The sequence below is a fragment of the Erpetoichthys calabaricus genome, chromosome 6 (genome assembly GCF_900747795.2).
Source record: "Erpetoichthys calabaricus chromosome 6, fErpCal1.3, whole genome shotgun sequence".
In the NCBI taxonomy this organism is placed as follows: domain Eukaryota; kingdom Metazoa; phylum Chordata; class Cladistia; order Polypteriformes; family Polypteridae; genus Erpetoichthys; species Erpetoichthys calabaricus.
The window spans coordinates 189,153,935-189,177,578 of NC_041399.2; the positions used below are offsets into that span (position 1 = coordinate 189,153,935).

The window sequence follows — 23,644 nt, forward strand, 5'->3', positions numbered from 1 at the left end:
CACAGTATTATTATTTAATAAATAATAATTACACTTTTATTTGGTATTTGGAGTGGTACCTGAGGGTTCAAGAGGCGGACAAAAGCCTTATCTGCGACAAGACATACATATATACATACATACATTCACATATACAGTATATATATATATATGCATATCTACATATATACGTATGTCTATACAGTAATCCCTCACTTATCGCGGGAGATAGGTTCCAAGGCCGACCGCGATAACTGAATTTCCGCGAAGTAGGGACAACATATTTATTTAATTATTTAATGTGTATTTGGACGTTTTTAAATCCTCCCTGTATTGTTTACAACCCACCCTTTACTCTGTTAATAACAGGGACAACTGCTAAGCAATATGAAATCGGTAGATAAGTTTACACTTACTGCATATCGAAGTACACGTAGTTATATATGACGTGATGATAGTGATGAATATGCTGCGCAGTAAAAATGATGACGATGAAGGTGATAATCCCCTTAATGCAGTAGCAAGAGCACGTTAATGCTGAATGAGTGAGATGAGACTTCCTGGTTAATGCAGCACTCCGTCGCTGAGCCAATCAGCAGCACACAGGAACTTAACTGCGTGCTCTGATTGGGTAGCTTCTCAGCCATCCGCCAATAGCATCTCTTGTATGAAATCAACTGGGCAAACCAACTGAGGAAGCAAATACCAGAAGTAAAAAGACCCATTGTCCGCAGAAACCCGCGAAGCAGCGAAAAATCCGCGTTATATATTTAGATATACTTACATATAAAATCCGAGAAGTTGTGAATCCGCGAAAAGTGAACCGCGAAGTAGCGAGGGATTACTGTGTATATATATATATATATATATATATATATATATATATATATATATATATATATATATATATATATATATATATATATATATATATATATATATACAGTGGTGTGAAAAACTATTTGCCCCCTTCCTGATTTCTTATTCTTTTGCATGTTTGTCACACAAAATGTTTCTGATCATCAAACACATTTAACCATTAGTCAAATATAACACAAGTAAACACAAAATGCAGTTTGTAAATGGTGGTTTTTATTATTTAGGGAGAAAAAAAAATCCAAACCTACATGGCCCTGTGTGAAAAAGTAATTGCCCCCTGAACCTAATAACTGGTTGGGCCACCCTTAGCAGCAATAACTGCAATCAAGCGTTTGCGATAACTTGCAATGAGTCTTTTACAGCGCTCTGGAGGAATTTTGGCCCACTCATCTTTGCAAAATTGTTGTAATTCAGCTTTATTTGAGGGTTTTCTAGCATGAACCGCCTTTTTAAGGTCATGCCATAGCATCTCAATTGGATTCAGGTCAGGACTTTGACTAGGCCACTCCAAAGTCTTCATTTTGTTTTTCTTCAGCCATTCAGAGGTGGATTTGCTGGTGTGTTTTGGGTCATTGTCCTGTTGCAGCACCCAAGATCGCTTCAGCTTGAGTTGACGAACAGATGGCCGGACGTTCTCCTTCAGGATTTTTTGGTAGACAGTAGAATTCATGGTTCCATCTATCACAGCAAGCCTTCCAGGTCCTGAAGCAGCAAAACAACCCCAGACCATCACACTACCACCACCATATTTTACTGTTGGTATGATGTTCTTTTTCTGAAATGCTGTGTTCCTTTTACGCCAGATGTAACGGGACATTTGCCTTCCAAAAAGTTCAACTTTTGACTCATCAGTCCACAAGGTATTTTCCCAAAAGTCTTGGCAATCATTGAGATGTTTCTTAGCAAAATTGAGACGAGCCCTAATGTTCTTTTTGCTTAACAGTGGTTTGCGTCTTGGAAATCTGCCATGCAGGCCGTTTTTGCCCAGTCTCTTTCTTATGGTGGAGTCGTGAACACTGACCTTAATTGAGGCAAGTGAGGCCTGCAGTTCTTTAGACGTTGTCCTGGGGTCTTTTGTGACCTCTCGGATGAGTCGTCTCTGCGCTCTTGGGGTAATTTTGGTCGGCAGGCCACTCCTGGGAAGGTTCACCACTGTTCCATGTTTTTGCCATTTGTGGATAATGGCTCTCACTGTGGTTCGCTGGAGTCCCAAAGCTTTAGAAATGGCTTTATAACCTTTACCAGACTGATAGATCTCAATTACTTCTGTTCTCATTTGTTCCTGAATTTCTTTGGATCTTGGCATGATGTCTAGCTTTTGAGATGCTTTTGGTCTACTTCTCTGTGTCAGGCAGCTCCTATTTAAGTGATTTCTTGATTGAAACAGGTGTGGCAGTAATCAGGCCTGGGGGTGGCTACGGAAATTGAACTCGGGTGTGATACACCACAGTTAGGTTATTTTTTAACAAGGGGGCAATTACTTTTTCACACAGGGCCATGTAGGTTTGGATTTTTTTTCTCCCTAAATAATAAACACCATCATTTGAAAACTGCATTTTGTGTTTACTTGTGTTATATTTGACTAATGGTTAAATGTGTTTGATGATCAGAAACATTTTGTGTGACAAACATGCAAAAGAATAAGAAATCAGGAAGGGGGCAAATAGTTTTTCACACGAAGTACTGCTTTTAAATTTTTATTAAGAAGACAAGAAAACCTTTTTAAATTGAGGGAAAATATACCAATAGCAATTTGTTAAGGATCTGTTTTTTTGTGAAGCTGCCTTTACACAGCCTGTCCGCTGTTTTATAAACGAACGCCATATAAGTCCGTCCTTTCTCCTTGCTTAGCAGATCTGTATTCTTTTATTGTTCGTTTATTACGATTGTTATAGTTATTGTGTAGCTATTTGAGACTCACTTTTCTGTTCAGGTACCCGTTTCCTTTATGTAGTCCGTGGATTCTCCGCTATTTTTTGTTCGTTTATTACAATTATAGTTATTTACTGATTCCCTTCTTTAGCTGACTGCCTGCTTATATAAGGCGCTCTGTTGTTTTGTTTGTGAAGCAGCCTTTAAACAGCTTGTCCGCTGTTTAATAAACGAACGCCATATAAGGTCTTCCTTTTTCCTTGCTTCGCCAAGGAAGCAGCCTTTTTATTTAATCCACGGGTTCTCCGCTGTTTTTTTGTTCGTTTATTACGATTGTTATAGTTCTCTTTGTATACCACGTTGTCAGTTCAGCACTCCGGCTGTAATATGACAAAGCCGTGCAAGCTTACTTTTGAGAATGCAACGTATAGTTGTACAGGAGAAAAGCAATCTTGCCTCAGATCAATGGCAACCTTTTGTAGGTCTATGAAGTTAATTTAAACTTTAGGTTTACACGGTGCTTTGTTTCCGAAGTACCTGCACTCATGAATATTTCTGTATGCGTCAGTCGCTTCATATGTTCACGTGAGCCGCTCTCTTGTGTGATGTTGCAATGTCCACGGCTTTATTTAATGTTAGCTAAGACCCGGCACTTAAAAGTTTCTCGCTACAGCAATTTTTACTCCGTTACAAAGTGATCCAAAGTCTCGCTTATACCTCGTGTCTTCTCATTAAACTTGTATGTCGCGAATATGGTATTGCAAACGGCAGCGGGAGCGTTTCTATAAACTTAATTTAAGCTTGCGGTTTACACCGTGCTATGTTTCTGCAGTAGCTGCATTTATGAATATGCTTGTATGCGTCACTCGGTCGCTTCTTATTGTTTCGCTGCCTTCTCAATTGTGTAATGAATGTTTTCTTCAGCGCTCTTTGGGGCTCTTCCTTGTTTTGTACGTACTGCGTTCACATTCAGTTCACGTGATTACGTGGGAGGCGTGATGATGCGATACGCAACTCCGCCTCTCACGGCCAGCGAGCTGCAGTCCATTACAGTATATGGACAAAAAAAGGTTCCAGTTATGACCGTTACGCTTTGAATTTCGAAATGAAACCTGCCTAACTTTTGTAAGTAAGCTGTAAGGAATGAGCCTGCCAAATTTCAGCCTTCCACCTACACGGGAAGTTGGAGAATTAGTGATGAGTCAGTCAGTCAGTCAGTCAGTCAGTCAGTCAGTGAGTCAGTGAGGGCTTTGCCTTTTATTAGTATAGATAATATATGGGTTCTGGCCATTTGTCACACAATTACTAGCGAACCTCAGGGGACAGGACCATGATCTTGGCCTTAATTAAAAGCTTATGATATGTGTTAGTGAAGCAAAAAAGTTGGTTGGCGGCGAACAATCTACAAACCTATCAGGATCGGTGTCTTTCTCACTGCGAACTGGCTTACATGACATAAAGGAAAAGAACAGCATTGACATCTGCTGACCGTCAAGTGCGTGGCTGAGGTGGCTTCTAGCAAGAAGAAAAATAACAGCAGCGCCATCTGCTGAGCATCAAGTATGGGAAACAGAAGCATGTGTGACATAGATAGACAAAGGCCTGAGCAAACTGACCTGTGCTCCTGTTCTTACACTGAAATGATCATTATTGCTTGCCAAATACAGTGCTATACACACTGTGATGGTGCAACAAAGAACTCTAGTGGTGACATCAGTTGTTAAGCCATACACAGGATGTGCTTCAATGACAAACAAGGACAACAGGTGAATGTAGGGCTTTTGAGCAGTTGGCTAATACTATGGATCATCAAGATGCCACACATACTGCATAATACAGAATTCAAGAACAACGACAACAGAAAAATGTATCCCAAAAAACAAAGAGATCATCAAATATTCACAACTTCCACCCATACAATTGTAAGCATTGATTTTCCTGTGTAAGAGTAAAGCTACATGTTGTTCAGATTTAGTTCCTGCTGTTTTTTAATGGTACAGCCTAATTGAATAAGGAGCATAAGGAACTGGGCAGATGGACATTCATAGCTAATGAATCCTGCCTAGTGGTTTATTCAGAAATGCAGAATGAGTGCTAATTAATATTGCCTCACCGTGATCTGAATGGTGTCAAAGAGCCAGTAATCAGTTCTTATAGTTTATTTTTTCCATTTGTAATAGGTCCTGAGCATGACTTGCTCAATTCAAAAGCTTTAAGACACAGTATTTTTTGGTAAGCTTATCACTTCTGCAATACTTTCTGGTTATCTTTTTGATGGTTTACTCTGTAAATGCCATATTTTTCTGCACCTTTTAAAATGTACCATAATAAATTTGTTTCTCAAGATCGAAAGCTCATGTGCAGAGTTTACAATTTTCTGGGTGTTTTTCATATTGTTATACTTACCTTATCATACTGATGTAATTTAACAAGGATTAATAAAACTTGCAATCACTCCTTGATTTCTTTCTTTTTGAATGCATTCTGGAAGATTCACTCTACTGGGTAATGATCTACATTGTTTTATTGAAAGCAGCCCAAATCTAGATGAGAACAAAGCAAAAGCATCTGGTTTCCTGAATTTAGTAGCAGTCAAAAAGCTCATCAGTATTATTTATAGTGTTGTTTTTACCTTGACCTCTATTGTAAACTGCTTTACATCAGGAAGTGGTAGATGGAACAGCAGTTTCCTGAAGTCAAAGTCGTCAAATAATTCTCATATAAGTTTTAAAATAAGATCTTCAACAACCATGCAGGTTACTATAATTACACGTATTTGTAAAGTTAAGTACCAGTTTCCGATGTCAGTGTTGACAAATATATTAATTTAAAGTGCATAGAATTCCTGTATAGGCAAATATTGAATCTTCTGTAAATAAATATGCTTGTAAGTGTTGGGATATAGCAGGTTCACTCATAAAACAGTAATTCGTTAATAGAATAAATGTTATTGTTTCAAGAGTAGTGCTGTGTTGTTATATTTATTCTTTTTATTAATAAAAAACAATCACAAGAAAACAAAATAGTAAGAATTGTTATATTACCAGAAGGGGATTGTGTAGCATTTTGACTTTATTATAAAATGTAACTCCAATAACTTAAATACATTTAATTTGTAGATAATAAAACTAAGTAAAATTATCCTTTATTCTGGAAGCATCTTAAAATTCATTTGCATATGTGAATGCTATGAATGTTTAAAAAAATACCAGAAAATAGAGACGTATAGGATAACATAACCAACTGATTATATTTTTGAATATAAATGGTGTGACTAGATGGCTCAGTACATGTTGTAAATGATGCTAAACTTTAGGTAAAGTGTTTAGAATGATTGTGTTATAGATCCAGTATAAAGATACTTTTTTCACTACATAAGTAGACGATTTCACAGCAGCAAATTTATTTTGTATTATTGATTTTGAATTGTTCATGCTACCTTAAAAGTATTGTTTTGCTAAACACTATAACTATAAATTGTTTCTTAAATTTTAAGATAATTTTTTTGTGTTCTTTTATTGCTTTTAATTATGGTGGAACAAAAGAGTCACTCCATATTCAGGGTCAGTTTGATCCTGCAGTCTTGTTCTTTTTTTATATATTTTTTACAGAATACTTTAGTACACCTGAACTTGAAAGTTTTTTCTGTTTCTTTCAGGAAAGATTCTTCAGAAAACTTTGAACCAGATCACATCCAACTGAAGGCTATGGAAATAGGTACAGTAGTTTGCTCCCTTCACATTATATTCAAACATAAAATTGAAAGCCAACATATTCTGTTCATAATGTACTTGTTTAGCATTTTTGTATTGTTGCTTATATTTATATAAGAGCCTAATATACTTTCATATGCATCAATAGGCAATTCCACTCTATAATTACTTTATTAGAACATATCATGGACTAAAACAATACAAAACGTGCATTATGTACATTCAAAATTGTATTAATTACACTTGTTCCTGGAAATGCTTATTTTGTAAACACTGAGTGCCTGAGGCTCGGCTGTGACAGTACTCCTGTACATCCATACTTCAGCTACATTCTGGCTCCATAAATTTTAGCTTATTTTTATGTTTATTTTCATTTGTAGTTATCTTATTTTTAATATTAGCACCACTACTCAGAATATACCTGACAAATCTTTACTTGTAACTGATTTGTTTTTGATTTTTATTTTACAGGATATTATTAAAGTTTGTATTGTTTTGGTTCATGACCAATGCAGATGTCTAATAGTCATCCACTTATTTCTAATTTTTTTGTGCGTGTAAATGCACATTTTTGTCTAATGTCTATCTCTACATTTATTTATTTTTTGTTTTGATTTGTGATATATACTCACTAAGCAAAATTTCAGGAACACCTATACACCTGCTTAGCCAAAATTTTGTTGAGTAGGCAGTCAGAAAAGGCCAAACTGGACAAAACCTGGGAACACAAACACACACTGAGCAAATTATTAGGAACACATTTACACCTGCTTATCCATGCAATTAAGCAATTAATCAACCAATCATGTAGAAGCGTAAAGTCTTGCAAATATAAGTCAGGAGCCTCAGTTAAAATTCACATAAAAAATTCTGATCTCATTGATTACGACTTGTGGCGTGATTGTTTATAACAGATGGGCTAGTTTGAGTATTCTGTAACTGCTGGAAGTTTCACATACAGCAGTCTCTAGAGACAAATCTACAGAAATTGTGTAATGAAATCATGTAAACATGGACCAGAATCTCAAAGGAATCCAACGTCCTGTGGAATCTTTGCCATAGAGAGCCCGATTCAGCATTCGTATAGTGTTCCTAATAATTTTCTCAGTGAGTTTATGTTCAGTTATTTTTCTTCTAGCCATGGAAGATATATCTGATGTGTTTTAATTTTTTATTTTATTTTGATTTTTCGCAAAGATCACTTTTCTATCTCAAAAGATTATCATGCATGCTCTTTGTTTTTGGTGGCCTGCCATTCGACACATAAATTCTATACTTTGGGAGTAACAGTTCATTAGGTAAAGAGTCCATGGAGTCTTAATGTAAATAACTAGATCTATTCTTTATTATATATATATACAGTGCTTGAGCAATTGCTGCATTAGGCTTTTTGTTATCAGGCATCAGACTTAAAACACCAGAATTGAGGTGGAACTTGGCTCCACAAAGTTAATTTAACAGCTGGATGACAATTCTATGTATGAAAAAGCTTTGTGTGATGCCAAGATTATTCTTTTTTCTTTTTTTTAGAATTAGATTAAAATATGAGAAACATGATTCATAGTACCTGTATATACATATTGTGGAAATACATTATAATTTTAAATGGCTCAGGAAACATGTTTTCATGAATTAAGCAAAAGGAGAATATGTAAAGTGAGAAAAGGATAAATACAAGAAATGAAAATTTTAAAGTGTAGTGTTATAACAACTTATTTCCCCATTTGTAATCACGTTCAGTCTGTCCTTCTCAGGGTTGCAGATAGCTGGGACCTGAGAGGGCAGCAGCCGGTAAAAATGAGGAAGTTATCTTGGATATGAGTTTAAGTCATAACAAGAAACTTACCGTCAAAAACCTAACCAAACGCAACCAGAGTAATTAAGAGATATCAGTTAACCTAAAAATTTTTATTTTTGTCTGTGGGAGAGTAAACCAAAATCCCCATCAGAAATATCCACACTCCAATCCAAAACTTAATCTGAAGTCAATTGACAATTAGGTAGCATTGCTGTTCATGTAGGCACTGATTAGCTCTATTTACTACGGGTAGTATATAAAAATGATCTTATGGCCTAAACTCGAATGCTGCATGGCAAAGCAAAATTTGAACTTATCTATAGGAAAAAATTCAAAAGGACATGCATAAGGTATTTCTTTGGCTTCTCTTCAGGGCTGGATTAAGACCTTTAGCACTTAAGCACTAAGATTTTGGTGTCATGTTTTTGGTGATTTTGGTGCCCCCATATATATGAGCTGCACTCACTCTTAGTGGACGACTGAAAGGGACAGCTGACATGACCAAGGCAAGAACGATCACGTGAGCCTCCGTGGACTGTGTGGGAGTTACCAGATTCTAATGTTGTTCTATTCCCAAGATTAATAAATATCATTAACCTCTATTATTACTATTTTATTATTATTTGTATTATCATATATATGTATGTAATTTTTTCATTTAATGTGGGAGCTCTTTTTTGTGGAACCTGGTTGAGCTGCAGGGCAGCACGGTGGCACAGTGGGTAGCGCTGCTGCCTCGCAGTTGGGAGACCTGGGGACCTGGGTTCACTTCCCGGGTCCTCCCTGCGTGGAGTTTGCATGTTCTCCCCCTGTCTGCATGGGTTTCCTCCGGGTGTTCCAGTTTCCTCCCACAGTCCAAAGACATGCTGGTTAGGTGGATTGGCGATTCTACATTGGCCCTAATGTGTGCTTGGTGTGTGGGTGTCCTGCGGTGGGTTGGCACCCTGCCCGGGATTGGTTCCTGCCTTGTGCCCTGTGTTGGCTGGGATTGGCTCCAGCAGACCCCCGTGACCCTGTGTTCGGATTCAGCGGGTTGGAAAATGGATGGATGGATGGTTGAGCTGCACCTATTTGCAGTTTTGCGCCATATGGTCCATGGTAAATCCAGCAATGGAATATTTCATTGGTGCCCCCCTTCCCATGATGCCCTAAGCACATGCTTATTTTGCTTAATGGTTAATCTAGCATGCTCCTCTTATAATATATTCCTCTGCAAAAATCATGTCTTGGCAGTACAGTCTTGTTTTGCAAATAAGCAGTGGCATTTTTGGAATGAAAATTCTGAAAGGGCTATAGCAGAATTTTCCTGTATGTGTGCAGATTTATTCATCATGAATTTTAACTTATCTCACAAATAATACCAGGCCCTCTTTTGGTAACTTCTCACGTCACCGAAAAAAAGCAACAACAATCAAACAATGGATTGCTGGCGCCTGTTCTGTGTCAACTGGCCTTGGATTAATGTGATATTCTCTCTGACATCATCATCTGACAAAATATAGCCATACAGATGTAAACACAAAGAAAAGTGCGAGCTTCTCAACCCCTCGCTGCTCATGAAAATATGTATTGGCTGTGAACTGCCTAAATTGGAAAGGCAATACCTCATGTTTAGAATGAAGTTGCTATAAGGTGAAAAAAGGACAAGCCAGAACAACAGAAAGAATGCACAAACTACAAACACTGCATGGCTGGAACTAATGGCTAATTACCGTGTCATCAGGTGTTTGCTGGTGTGAGAGTTTAGAGGTCTCTGTGAACCCTTGAACCCTTGGATCAGACGTCAGACACCAGATAAAAGTCCAATAATTATATTTATTAGGACAATACAGTGCACCAAGCACCCTCCTCTCCACAATACTCAATAATAACAATAATAATAACAATAACAATAATCCTCCACACTCCCAGACGCGTTGCCCTCCTTCCACCCAGCTCAGCTCAATGTCTGGGCGTACCCATGAGTCCTTTATACCCCTTGACCCGGAAGTGTTTCTCCCTTCTGTCCATGTGATCATGAACACTTCCGGGTCAGATAAAAACTCCTTTCTTCAACCCGGAAGCACGTCGTTTCCTCTTGTCACATGATCATGACGCACCTCCGGGTTATAGGGCAAGTAAGAGTCCGGCAGTCTCCCCACAGCGACTCCTGGTGGTCCCCAAGGTATTCAGCAGGGCTGTGCATATAAACTACAAAGTCCATGAGGCCCTGCTGGAATTCGGGGAACGTCCACGCTGTTGGGAGAGCTCCATCTGGCGGCCTGGGGGTGAGGGCTGGAATATTTAGCCGGCCACACACCACACTGGTTAAAGTGAGACCAGAAAAATAATAATAAAAAAGGATTTTTATGTACAGAGCTGTTTATTCTGTACCAGGACAGTGTACATCTTTGAAACCTGAGCAAATGTAGGGTGGCTTTTTCAGATTTAGCATCATCCTCCTCAGCAATGCATTCCCACTATTGATCTTCTTTTTTTCTGTCAAATTCCTGTGGCTGCCTTTTAGGGAGCAAATGGTATTTGACATTTTGTATGTCTTGGCTTAAGCTGCATCACCTCAGTTAGGGAAAGATCAAACTGGACATGCAAACCTCCAATTAAATAAAATAAATAAATAAATAAAAACAGGCAGTCTCCATTTTAATACAGTTGATAACCCACAAGATCGATCACTAAACTGGAAAGTTCACCCACACCCAACTGTATAAAGAACACTACAGGGCCAATTGTTCCAGCCCCTCAGCCAGAAACAGGCTTACAGCTCCTGACACAAAGACAAATTCACATAATACAGGAAATTATGTTTTTATAGATTAGTAATTACTGTAATTTAAGCATTTACTGTAATACAAAATTGGAAAAGTTGCTTAAGAAGCCAAAGCTAAAAGTTGTTATTATCATTTTAATAATGAAATTAATTACTGAAGAAAGCATGTTACGAATATTGCCCAACATTTTGTGGAGCACTAGGCATAAATGCAGAAATGCCACTGCAAACAAATGTACTGTATTGTTTTGTAGTATATTGCTATACTTGGTGTTAGAGTGTAAACAATTAAAATAGTATAAGAAAGAACAAGTATGCTAATCATTCTGTGCCTCCAGTTATTATTCAGACAATACTGAAAAACCTGACATACTGCTTATTGTAGGTCTTGCCTGCTAAATATGAAAATCTACGATGTGGTTATCTTATTAGAATGCACTTGTCACAAAGTTTTGCGCAAGATACAAATTTCCAGTTTAATTGTTGTATTTTAATTAGTCCTAAATGAATTTTACATTAATAAATGTATTTTACTGCAAAACAATGCTAAAATGCATTAGAAAATAAATTCATTCCTACCCTTTAAATTTAACTTATATACAATATATAATGTAAAGATAAATGACAAACATATTGATATAAACATTTTAAAATATATAATTGTGCTATTATTTACAATTTTGAATTGTATACTTTTATTGCCAGTCCATTTAATTTTAATTTTACTATTTATTTCTTAAGATGACATTGAGGAGGATGAGAGGTTTGAAGGAGGCAAAACCCACGTTTTTTCCAGTGTGAAGAAGATTAATGTAGATGCATCTCCTATTGATTTAAACCTTGCCATTGTAAGAATTGTTTCAGATTATTATATTTTGTCAATTGCCAGTGTTTATGTGATAGTGGAAATGCCTTACACTTTTATATATTAGACCATATTTGCTACTTGTTAGTCCATTTGCTCATTGCATTAAGATTTATCTGCTGCTGCTTCATAAATTCAAAGTCAATGTATTTTTACATTTATTGAGTACAGTGAAAATCTTACTTGGATGTTTGAGCAACATGCAACACATTCCACTCTCCAGCACATCGATCAGTAAGTTTTACTAGTCAAACATAGACCTCTAGATTTCGTCCTTTCCTGGACAGCAATGAAATAAGAATGAAAATAAGATTTTGTGTTCTTCAGCAGTGGTGTGCTATTATGTCAGATGATCATAGCATATTTTTGTATCTTTGATAAATCATTTCACTATTTTGGCTTTTCAGATAGATTTTGTGCTAATTGTGTCTTTTTTTAACTAGCTGTGCTACCTGTCTAAGGTGGGTTGAAATCTAAGTAATCATTGCAGACCTCAGCCTTAACGTTCACAGTGCACCATGTAATGCATGTCTCTGTTGTATACCATTTGGTATGAGATTCGTAAAAGCAGTATTATTGTTTGTTCTGTGCCATCTATTGGAATGACAAATGTAATTTATTTTATTGCTAAAAATGTTTGTGATACACCATCTTTTGGAATGACAGACACAGACAGACACATATTCTTTTATTAAGGTGGAAGTGTGATAAAACATCTCAAGGTTTTTGCACATTTCATAACACTTAAACCTCAATGATAAATTCTGTAACAAATCAAATTCACATTAAATATTTAATGATCAATGAGAGATGTACATAATAATGGTATGGTCTATTTTGCTAAACCTGTTTGTAACAATTATAATTGTAGTAATTGTATTCTTCATCTTCTCTCATCAATGCCAAAAAGCTGACCTAAATGTAAAGACAGACAAACATTTTTATAATTTTAGAGGTGCTATAATTCTTAGCAGTTCATAACTTGCACTGCATGTCAAAATTGTACAGGCAAATTATGAGGTGCATTTACAGTAAAACCAAGCGCGGTGATATTCGTTGCTGATTCTACTAAAGCAATTCGGAAAATGTATTTAACTGTGCATGGGAAAATTTATTGCTAAATGTTTTTCTCTTTGATCAATAGATAGAAATGAAAAGATTTAAAACCAATAGAGAAATATGGTCATAAATATACTGTAACATTTAAACTTGTTAGTTTGTGGAAAACTTAGCTTGACTCTGTTTTTTTAAGATAAAAATTTGACTTTTAATCTATAATTGAACTTTACCATTGTTTCCATATTTAATTTGATTGGGTCACAACAGTGAATTCCTGTTGCAGCCATGTAGTTTAAACGTTTAGCTGCTTCCTCCACTAATACACATTGCTTACACTTGAGTAAATCATCTAAAAATTGAACACTTACAGTAGTTTAATAAGGAAATCAAAAAAGAAACTTATCTGATGGTGTCTGTCACGTTCTTTGCAATTTCTAATGATACTTGATCATGAATATTTCCTCCAAGGCACTACTTGTAAATTGCTATGTTTCCAACATTTTTATCTTTTTTATAGGAACTTAAAAAACTCTTATTTGGCTCCAGCAATGCCTGCTTTAACGAAGAATGGAAGATTCAAAGTTTTGTATTTAGTGAATTACCAGATTTAAGATATGGTATTGTGCAGAAAAAGGCAAGTAAAGCCAGTTTTTTTTTTCTTCAATGAACCAAAAAGTCTAAAAAGTGTTATTTAAATGTACATAGTAGTCTTAGTTTTTCTAAAAGCAGTAATCTTGTCTACTTCAGTGAGTTAAGATACATCTACAGTACATGATACATTCAATTATAGTCAAATTACAATAAATATGTAACTATAGTTGATGCTTTCCACACCTCTCAAATTGGATAATTTGTGCACATGAATTATTGGAAAATATTTCAAATAATCTTAAAAAAGAAAGTAATTTCAAACTTTGCATCTATTGATTCATAGCCAAATGCATAAGAATGTGATAAAGCTGTTTTAATGCTTTATTAGAGGTGTGCTATTATTAAGTACTTTTGTGTAGAAAAATATTCTCTCCTTGCATATTTTGTGAAACTTTGCTTATTTTTGACGTTGCATGAATCAAATGTTTGTTTATTTACTAATGATAGGTTCAGATAAAAACAAATTGTCATAATTGCTCAATTTATTTCAAATTTGAGACAAAAACTTTAAAGAGTAGACAGGCAGAAGTCAAAGTAAACACTGTAGCACAAACCTGGGTGAACATTAAGACATCAGAAGAACTGGATTCTGTTATATGAGCAAATTAGTCAAAGGCTGAAGACACACAGGAATTAACTTTTTATTTATTTTACAAAAGTGAACATACAACACCAAAGCTTAACATCTAGTCCATTTAAATACATTGGTGATAATAGTAATATTGCTGCAATTTAAAAAATAAATAAATAAATTCACTGCAAAAACATTTTTTGAAATTTCAAAATTTTAAATTTCTAGGGTGGTTCTTGCGGGATTCTTGCATCTGTTCAAGCCTGTGTATTACAAAAACTATTGTTTGAAGATGGAAGCAGTGACAGCAGAACTCAGTAAGTGATTTGTGTACATTCTCAAAAAAATGATACTTTTAGAGAATTTTTAGTAGCTTTTTTTCCCTACCTGTTAAGTTCAATATCTGTGGACAGGGATGTAGTGAGAAGTGATTGCATCTTGCCTGAAGAAGGGGCCTGAGTTGCCTTGGAAGCTTCCTTATTGTAATTTTTTTAGTTAGCCAATAAAAGGTGTCATTTTGCTTAACTTCTCACTACATCCATAATGGCTAACACAGTACAACACCTTAGTACTATGGAGTGGTATTAAAGTCAAAGGTATGTATAAATAATTCCTGAAACAAATAAATCAGTAGGAATCCTAGTAGCACACTTGAACATGATCTGTCCATGATAAGTCTAAAGTCTTAGAGGCATAAGATGCAAGGCAGGAACTGACCCTGATTGCTTGTAACTTTCATACAAACTCGCACTCACTTATACTAGACTATCATGCAGTAACCAATTAACCAAGCATTAATGTGCTTCATGTTGAAGAAAGCTGGAGAAAACCCACAATGGAATATGTTAACTCCATAAAAACAGTGCTGGGGCTGGGACTGTTCCCAGATTACTAGAGCTAAGTGGTATGAAATCCTGTAGCTCACCACTGCACTACCACTGAGCTCTAAAAATAATCATTACTGTCAGTGTTATCGCCATTAGTCTTAATTATTGACTTGTCTAATAAATTGTGGGTAAATATCAAATGATATCATGCAAAGCCACAGCTAATTCAATATAGTTCAAATCCGGCACTGTATCTAGAATAATGAGTGCAAGTATGTCATATTTATTAGATTGTTCAAATTTAATAGAAACCCTGTATTTCTGTAGTCCTGCCCAAACTCCCTTAATCTGCCTCTTTACCATCTTTGCAAAATATTTCTTTCTCTGTGAAGTGTTGTACTATGAGTCAAAAATATTCTTAGAATTGGTCACTCACAATGGACATCTATAAAATACATATTAGTGATGTGGTGAGTATTCCATGCAAGCAAAATGCTGGTCGACCTAATTTCAGTGTTAAATTTGTATTTGTAATAGACTCCAAAATAAATCCAAGCCAAAAAAATTACATTGAAAGATATTGTACCTTTTTAAATTATTGTTCTTTTCATTGTAAAGTCTTATTATATCCATTTCTTCATTTAGAACTGAAGTAGCATTTGAAATATGCACCATTTTAAAAACAGGAGTTTTAGATGACAAGAAGAATTAATTAAAATACATGGAAAGTCTCTATAAATGTTGTTTGTGTAACTAAATATGTGGCATCATCTCTGTGTATTTTTTGTTTCCTTTTTATGTTCATTTGTGTGTTGTATAATGCTGCTGGAATAGGTTCCAGCATTGTGCATTCTGTATTAGAGGAAGTGGGCATGAAAAGTAGATAGATAGATAGATAGATAGATAGATAGATAGATAGATAGATAGATAGATAGATAGATAGATAGATAGATAGATAGATAGATAGATAGATAGATAGATAGATACTTTATTAATCCCAATGGGAAATTCACATTGAATGAATAATAGTTAAATGTATGAGAAATAACCAGTGTCAACATTTATCTGTAATATTGGTATTAATTGTGTTGTTGCATTTATTAATTAAGGGTCCAAGAAGAATAATTTTCCTAGTATTGTTATGGGCTTCTTCATACTGTAAGAAGCATTTGGTATTGCTTACAGGATATTCTAAATCGCCCAGGTGTTTATGTATTTTATAGAAAGATGCACTTTTGAGATCAAGATTGCAAGCTAAGCCCATAGCCTTGACATTTTCTTGACAATAGCACATCGATAGTCTTGACCAGGATGGACTAGGGTGTCATGCAATTTTATTTGAACATAAAACAAGGCCGTGTCGAACAAATGATTATGGTGCAGTGCAGTTTTACCAGATAACAATACATAGGTAATCTAATAAAGCCAGTGTTTCCATAGTTCATAAATATATACTCTTCATGAAAACAGAGCCCAAAAGAGTTCAGTATAAAATTAAAAGCAATAAAACCAATCCTCCATCCACCACTACATGTTGACCACCCACTCCACTCTTTAAAGCACTCGGAGCCAGTTGGCAAATTCCAGCAATCAATCATTTTCTCTCTGTTTCCTACTCTCTTGTCTCCTCGTCATCCTTCTGAGACTCCTTTATACATTTGTAGGCGCAGGTGCTTTCATCAAACATCACTGATCAAACTGGCCGAGCTGACCGCATTTACACATGAATACACAGTTGGGCCATTTTGCTCATTAAACACTTTGGGGTCACAGAGTTTTTGCAGCAACAGACACCCACACCCAGAAGCCAGAGACGCACTATTTTTATTTAAAATCCTCCACCACCATGGATGCCAAACTCAATTCACCTCAGGTTGTTACAGAAAAAACAGAAGTGAGGGATGGCTTTCAGTGTTCCATAAGTGGACCTTCAGAGGGCTTTCCTAACCTTACAAATAATTAGGAGTTATCCTAGAAGTCAAAGCCACTTCCAGTGATTGTTCCAATAACCAGCAAAAAGAAAAAGCTGATGAGGGGAAACGAGAAGAAAGGTTCATCATTAAACAGTACAAAAAGTACTGGGAAATTGACCAGCCACCTCATTGCGGTATGTACAGTATAGACTGGGTTCTTGCTTTGATGTATAATATAGGAAGACCTAGAAGGGCAAAGGGGCTTTGTTTTACTTTTGATTACCTGAATATGTTTGTTGCATCTACTGTTCATCCTAACTGTATTCTTGGATCATTTTGCCCTTTTTATGTTTCTTGGTTTCAGAGATGGTGGGTAGCGCTGCTGCCTCGCAGTTAGGAGACCCGGGTTCGCTTCCCGGGTCCTCCCTGCATGGAGTTTGCATGTTCTCCCTGTGTCTGCGTCGGTTTCCTCCGGGTGCTCCGGTTTCCTCCCAGAGTCCAAAGACATGCAGGTTAGGTGAACTGGCGATTCTAAATTGTCCCTAGTGTGTGCTTGGTGTATGTGTGTGTGTGTGCGTGCTCTGCGGTGGGCTGGCGCACTGCCCAGGGTTTGTTTCCTGCCTTGTGCCCTGTGTTGGCTGGGATTGGCTCCAGCAGACCCCCGTGACCCTGTAGATAGGATATAGCGGGTTGGATAATGGATGGATGGATAGTTTCAGAGATGGCCTACAAACCCAGTGACAAAGACTGTATTTTGCACATGGTACGCTTTCTCTAAAAAGTATGTTCCTTTATGTACCAAATGTTAGCCCAAAAAACCTATTCCCTGAACAATCCCTTGATTTTTAAATACATGGAGGTTAAAACACATAAACATAACTACTCGTACTCGTTTAATAATGAACATACAGTATAGGCAGATGTAGAGGCAAGGACCATATCATCATCATCATTGTTAGAACAAGAGTGTTGTCACAAAAGAATATGGACAGGTTTCTTTTGTGTCATTGAGTTTATTATGTACAATATCTACCCAATATACTTAATTAATAGTAACTTAGCAATAAAACTTAAATATATGGCTCTCTCTGCTGCTCTAATCAAAAATATTGGAAATTGTGTTTTCTCACATTTTCGGTACACCTGAATACTCATGTGTGTAAATGCAGGCTTAATCTATATGGAAAAAAATATAGCAAAAAATTAACCAATTAAAGCTTAATTCAAAGTGATGCACAAGTTATTGATTATATTTACGGTTCACTGTTTCTTCAAACCCATTTATTTTTGAAATCATTTGAACATTATTATTATTAAATTGTTTTTTAATAACTATTAACAATACAAATTATATTTTGATGTGGGTAAAAATATGCTTAATTTACTTTGTAAAAGTAATAAAATGATGTACTGTGGAAACATATGATAAATAATGAGACTAAGCTACTATAATACTATTTTAAGTTTCCATAAAATGAAACTTTGGTACTGCTTTAATGTAAGTGATGTTAATGTGTTTGTTTATATTTTTTAGTAAGTTAAAACCATCAAGGACTCAACTAAGCAAATGCCTTGCTTTGGCCATAGCAGAAATTTTGTGGCGTGCTGGTGAGAAAAAGAAAGCTGTTGTTGCTCTGTAAGTTGCTATTAAAATGCTGCTTATTATTACTATTCAATATTTTTTCTCTTCTGTATTATTCTCATGGTATTATAAATATAACCATTGCTTTACCACTGCTCTTCTGCATGCTTAGAATATAATTCAACAATGAACTGGCTTTGTTAAACAATTTTAAATGAAATATAAATTTAAGGAATTCTTAACAGAAAACTTCTTTCCAATATGTAAAATTCCTCTGTAAAAACTATTTATATGACATGTGCTTGTGAAAAATGTCTTTGTTTCAGTTCTTCAGGCAGAAAGCATTTTATTCCAGCTGGAAGGTATAAAACTGATGGAATTCTAGAAACGGTAAGAAATGTTTCTTTTAATAGTACAAACTTCAGTCAAATATATATTGATAAACACAGTACATAAGCATTATGCAAGCAATTATGAAGTTAACATACTGTATATATATTTTTTATATTCTGAGTCATTAATTCTGACCTCTGTTGATTGAAATCTACCAGAAAAAAAAATCTACTATAACACATTTTGTAGCATTTTGATTTCAGAAACATTCATGCAAATTTCAGGTATGTCAAAAATTTAAGTATTCTAATATAAATCACATGACAAACAACTAGACATAACATTGTAAAACTATGTATGGTCAGAGCTGCCTTTACAATTATTTGGGCACACTCCTGGATGGAATTAAAGTGTCCCGGGAAAGTCGTCGGTGTTTTCATAAAAAGGAAGAATTCCAGAATGAATTAGAAAAATGATGGTTGGGAGGAGCAAAGTATATTACCTTGTGCACTCCTATTTCGAGTTGTAAGGTGACTGTAGGGTTGCCTGATCTTTATATTAAGGATGTTAAGGATAAGGGCTTTAGACTGCAGGGACAATTGGGATTGTCATATGATACTCATCATGGATAACACTTGGGGTTTCACAGACCATGCTGAACCCTGAAACAATCCCATGCTCGGACCCAGAAGTGGTCAAAGAGGTATATGTTCTTGATGAGTAAAATGCAAAACTGACATTTTATGATATAACATACACAAAATGGCCAAAACTGTAAGACACCCCTACAAATGACTCAATTCAGGTGTTTCAGCCACATCCACTGTTAAACGGCACATAAAATCAAGCACATAGCCATGCAATTTCCATTGATAATCATTGGCAGTAGAATGGGTCATCATGACAAGCTCAGTGACTTTAAAAGTGGCACTGTTATAGGTTGCCATTTTTATCACTAGTCAGTACATGAAAGTAGCTGTAAGTGCTCTTATTATAAAGCGAAGAGGTAGACCACACAACCCACTGAGTGCTGAAGCGTATAGCACATAGCAACTATTACCGTATATACCCGTGTTTAAGTTCTCCCGTGGATAAGTTGGGGCTTGATTTTACCATATAATTTCCAGTATTTTATAATGTCGGTCATATAAGTCGAATGCGGAAAACTAATGCTATTGGTCCAAAAGATTATGATATGCTAACTCCCACCTGAGGGAGTAACCGCTGACCACACTGCCTTTTTTTTCTCGATGTATTGTGCCTACATTACCACGCGGTAATACCCAAACAATTCCGAACCGACGTTTGCACTGATTTGTGTTTTTTGTATCTCACACCCTCGTACACCTTTATCGTAAGAGCATCCCTTATCTATGATGGAGCGTTCGATCAAAAGAAAATATGAAGTTGGTATTAAATTAAATGTTGTTGAAGTAGTGAAAAAATTGGTAACTGCACTGCTGCAACAAAATTTAATGTATCTGAGAAACTGGTGCAAGGTTGGAGGAAGCAAGAAGATGTAAAAAAAATTTAAGTGTCGTATTCATGAATGGGTGTAAGTCGGGGTCTGATTTTTATGATCGATTTTTCGGGTTTCAAGACCCAACTTATACACGAGTATATACAGTACCTATCCTCTGTTGCATTATTTACAGCAGAGTTCCAAACTGTCTCTGGAAGCAATATCAATCCAAGAACTGTGCGGCGGGAACTTCATGAAATGATTTCCATGGCTGAGCAGCTGCACACAACTCTATGATGACTATGCGTAACAGCCAACATTGGCTAGAGTGGTATAAAGCACATTGGCATTGGACTCTGCAGCAATCGAAAAGGTTTCTGTGGAGTGATGAATCATGTTTCACTGCCTGGCAGTATGATAAATGAACCTTAGTTTTGCAGGTGCCAGGAGAATGCTACCTTCCATACTGAAGAGTGCCTACTGTTATGTTTGATGGAGGAGGAATTGTCTGGGGCGTATTTCAGGGTTTGGGATATGCCTCTTGGTACCAGTGAAGGGTACTTTGTATACAAAGACATTTTAGACAATTGTGTGCTTCCAACTTGTGGAAAACAGTTTGGGGAAGGCCCATTTCAGTTTTAGTATCACTGTGCCTCTGTGCATAAACTCAGGTCCATAAAGACATAGATTGACAAGTCTGGTGTGGAGGAACTCAAGTGACGTGCACATAATCCTGACCTCACTTTATTGGACACCTTTGAATGAATTGGAATGCTGATTACAAGCCTGGCCTTCTTGTCCAACATCAGTACTTGACCTTGCACATGCTGCTTTGGCTGAATGGGCCCAAATTCCCACAGACACACTCCAAAATCTTCTGGAAAGCCCACCTATAAGAGTGGAGTTTATTATAGCCACACAGTTGGGTCCAACTCTATGTTAATGCACGTGATTTTGGAATCGGCTGTCCAACAAGCTCATATAGGTGAGATGGTCAGGTGTCCACAAACTTTTGTGGTGTATTTTTAACATTTATGTGGTTCTTATCCACTGTGCCCCACATTATTGTGGCTAAAATTAAATGCAAATGTGAAAAAATAACTACGGTCTATAGTAAGAAATGCTCTTTTTTTATATCAGTATGATCTTCATAATGGCATACATTCTTTGAATAGATAATTAAAGAAGCCTCTTCATTTATTATATCAGATCTTTATATTTCTACATTTGCAGGTGATATTGAATACAGTCAATACAGTAGAGGATTTAACTTTGTTCCTTGAACAAAATATTCAGCAGGTAAGACAATATTTACTTTTCTTTATAATAGGGAATTTGGGGAAAATGCATATAGATTATCATTGCATCAAACATTATTTCTCTCGGGAAATCTATATACAAAATGAGTACAAAAATAAAGATTTACTTTTGTTTGACGAAAATGAAATAAACAATTTTGTTATATTAATTTAAACGCAGCTTAGTTAAAATTGTAATGAGAAAATCTGTTTATTGTTTAATTGAAATATCAATAACAAAGCCAGTTATTCAACAATATTAACATTGCTTTATTTAATTCAATTTTAATTTCAATGTCCTGCAATCACATTGTTTTTTTAAAACATTTCATATTGGTTAACTGATTATATGTTTGAATAAATATAGTATGTGTAAGGCAGGCATTTTAGGGCCTTTTTCAAAGAAACAAAAGATTTTTTTAAACAAATGCAGTTGATCTACTTGGCCATAGATATGTCATTTTTTTACCTTCATAACAATTGAATTACATTGCCTATTAATCTTAAATAACTATCAAAAGGAGAAACTTTACGCTAGCCTTTATTTGATTTTTTTTTTTTTACAAACAATTCAAATGAAGAGAAACTGCATGTCTGTAAAAGACCATTAGATATCTTACAATGTGCATATTGTGCAATTAAAAATTAAATTCTCTAAATATGACCTATGTGATTTGGTCTCACCACGCATACTGTATATAAAATTTATGTATTAATCAACTAAACATTTATAATAATGGTCCCAGTGTTAATGCATTAAATGGCACTGAAAGTTATCTTTAGAGTCTGCAGCTAAGTAAAGGCTACGGTGAGCACACTGCACTTATCTTCTTCAAATGTGAGTTTATTGATGGCAGGCATTGCAGTCTAATAGTTTCATGTTAAAACCAGATGATCACACTTTCAAACCATGCAGTTGGCTTACTCTGTGGTTCTGAGAAAGCCACTTACATTTCTTGGACTTAAACAGCAAAGACGTTCATCCAATTTTATGAAGAAAAATGTTATGGAATAAAACTGACATGAAAAAACCAAAGATCAAGTCGAGTGAAGACAAGTGGCTTTATTGTCATACCATCCATACAGGGTACTGAAGCATACTACGGTACAAAATAACATTCCTTAGGACTACATAAACTGCATAAACACAAGACAAGTGTAAGACAAGTAAAGAACTATGTTATGCTATAAATAAATACATAATACGTAAGTGAATAGACAGTAATACAGGCAAAATTACATTTCAACGAATATCTTTACAACAATATTTTCATTACAACGAAGTATTTTTATGGTCCCGACAGTTTCCCCATATGACATGAGATATCTCGTTACTACGAAGTACATTCAGCAGATACTTTCATTACAACAAAGTGACTTTGAAATGCTTGAACTTCGAACTTTCCTCGTATTGTTTTTTTGCTGTTTTTGTTTTCAGTGGTTTTCAGTGATACCTTTTACTTATTGCTCGTTAACACTTGAGAAACATCCATTGGAATTTAACTCGTCACACTCTTATAGAAACGGCAGACACGAAAAAATGATAACAGTTCATATTAGAAAAAAAAACTTTACATTTTTGCAGTTCTCGATTGCGGCAAAAAGAAAAAAGACGTTGCCAGTGAATTCAGAATTTCGCCATTGACATTGTCAACTTTCTTGAAAGACAGAGCAAAAAAAGAAGAAAAATCTCGGGTTGCAAATGCATGCGAACTGCTGCATTTGAAGACATTGAAAAACCACTTTCATGTGGTTCAGTGTTGCTCGTTCAAGAAACATTCCTATTAGTGCGCCACTAATTCAAGAAATTGTGAGGTTTCTGAACTCTCTTGGGACCTCCCCCAACTGGACAACACGCCGAAGAGCGTCCTGAAGTGTGATCACCGCATCTCTGGAAGACTGTTTATCTGTTGCTGGGGCAACAGCAGGCTCACAGCTCTGCTAAAGCTCTCTGCCAAAGCAAACAGAAAAGATCTCGATGGGTGATGCAAAGAACATTGTAAATGCAGGGAACAGGATTACTTGGCCACTAACCTAGCCACAAAAATGCCTGACTGCTGTGTCTGTGTATAGGA

The 23,644-nt window shown here is 35.9% G+C and overlaps 1 protein-coding gene across 1 annotated transcript in view; it reads left to right on the top strand.

The window, feature by feature from the left end:
* The window catches only part of mindy4 (MINDY lysine 48 deubiquitinase 4), a 68,366-nt gene that overhangs the window by 23,058 nt on the left and 21,664 nt on the right, over positions 1–23,644 (top strand). The window contains exons 6-12 of the mRNA XM_028804184.2: positions 6,389–6,447; positions 11,750–11,856; positions 13,450–13,566; positions 14,383–14,471; positions 18,429–18,530; positions 18,803–18,866; positions 21,505–21,570. Of these exons, the coding sequence (XP_028660017.2) occupies positions 6,389–6,447; positions 11,750–11,856; positions 13,450–13,566; positions 14,383–14,471; positions 18,429–18,530; positions 18,803–18,866; positions 21,505–21,570 (604 nt within the window). The remainder of the gene's footprint in view (positions 1–6,388; positions 6,448–11,749; positions 11,857–13,449; positions 13,567–14,382; positions 14,472–18,428; positions 18,531–18,802; positions 18,867–21,504; positions 21,571–23,644) is intronic.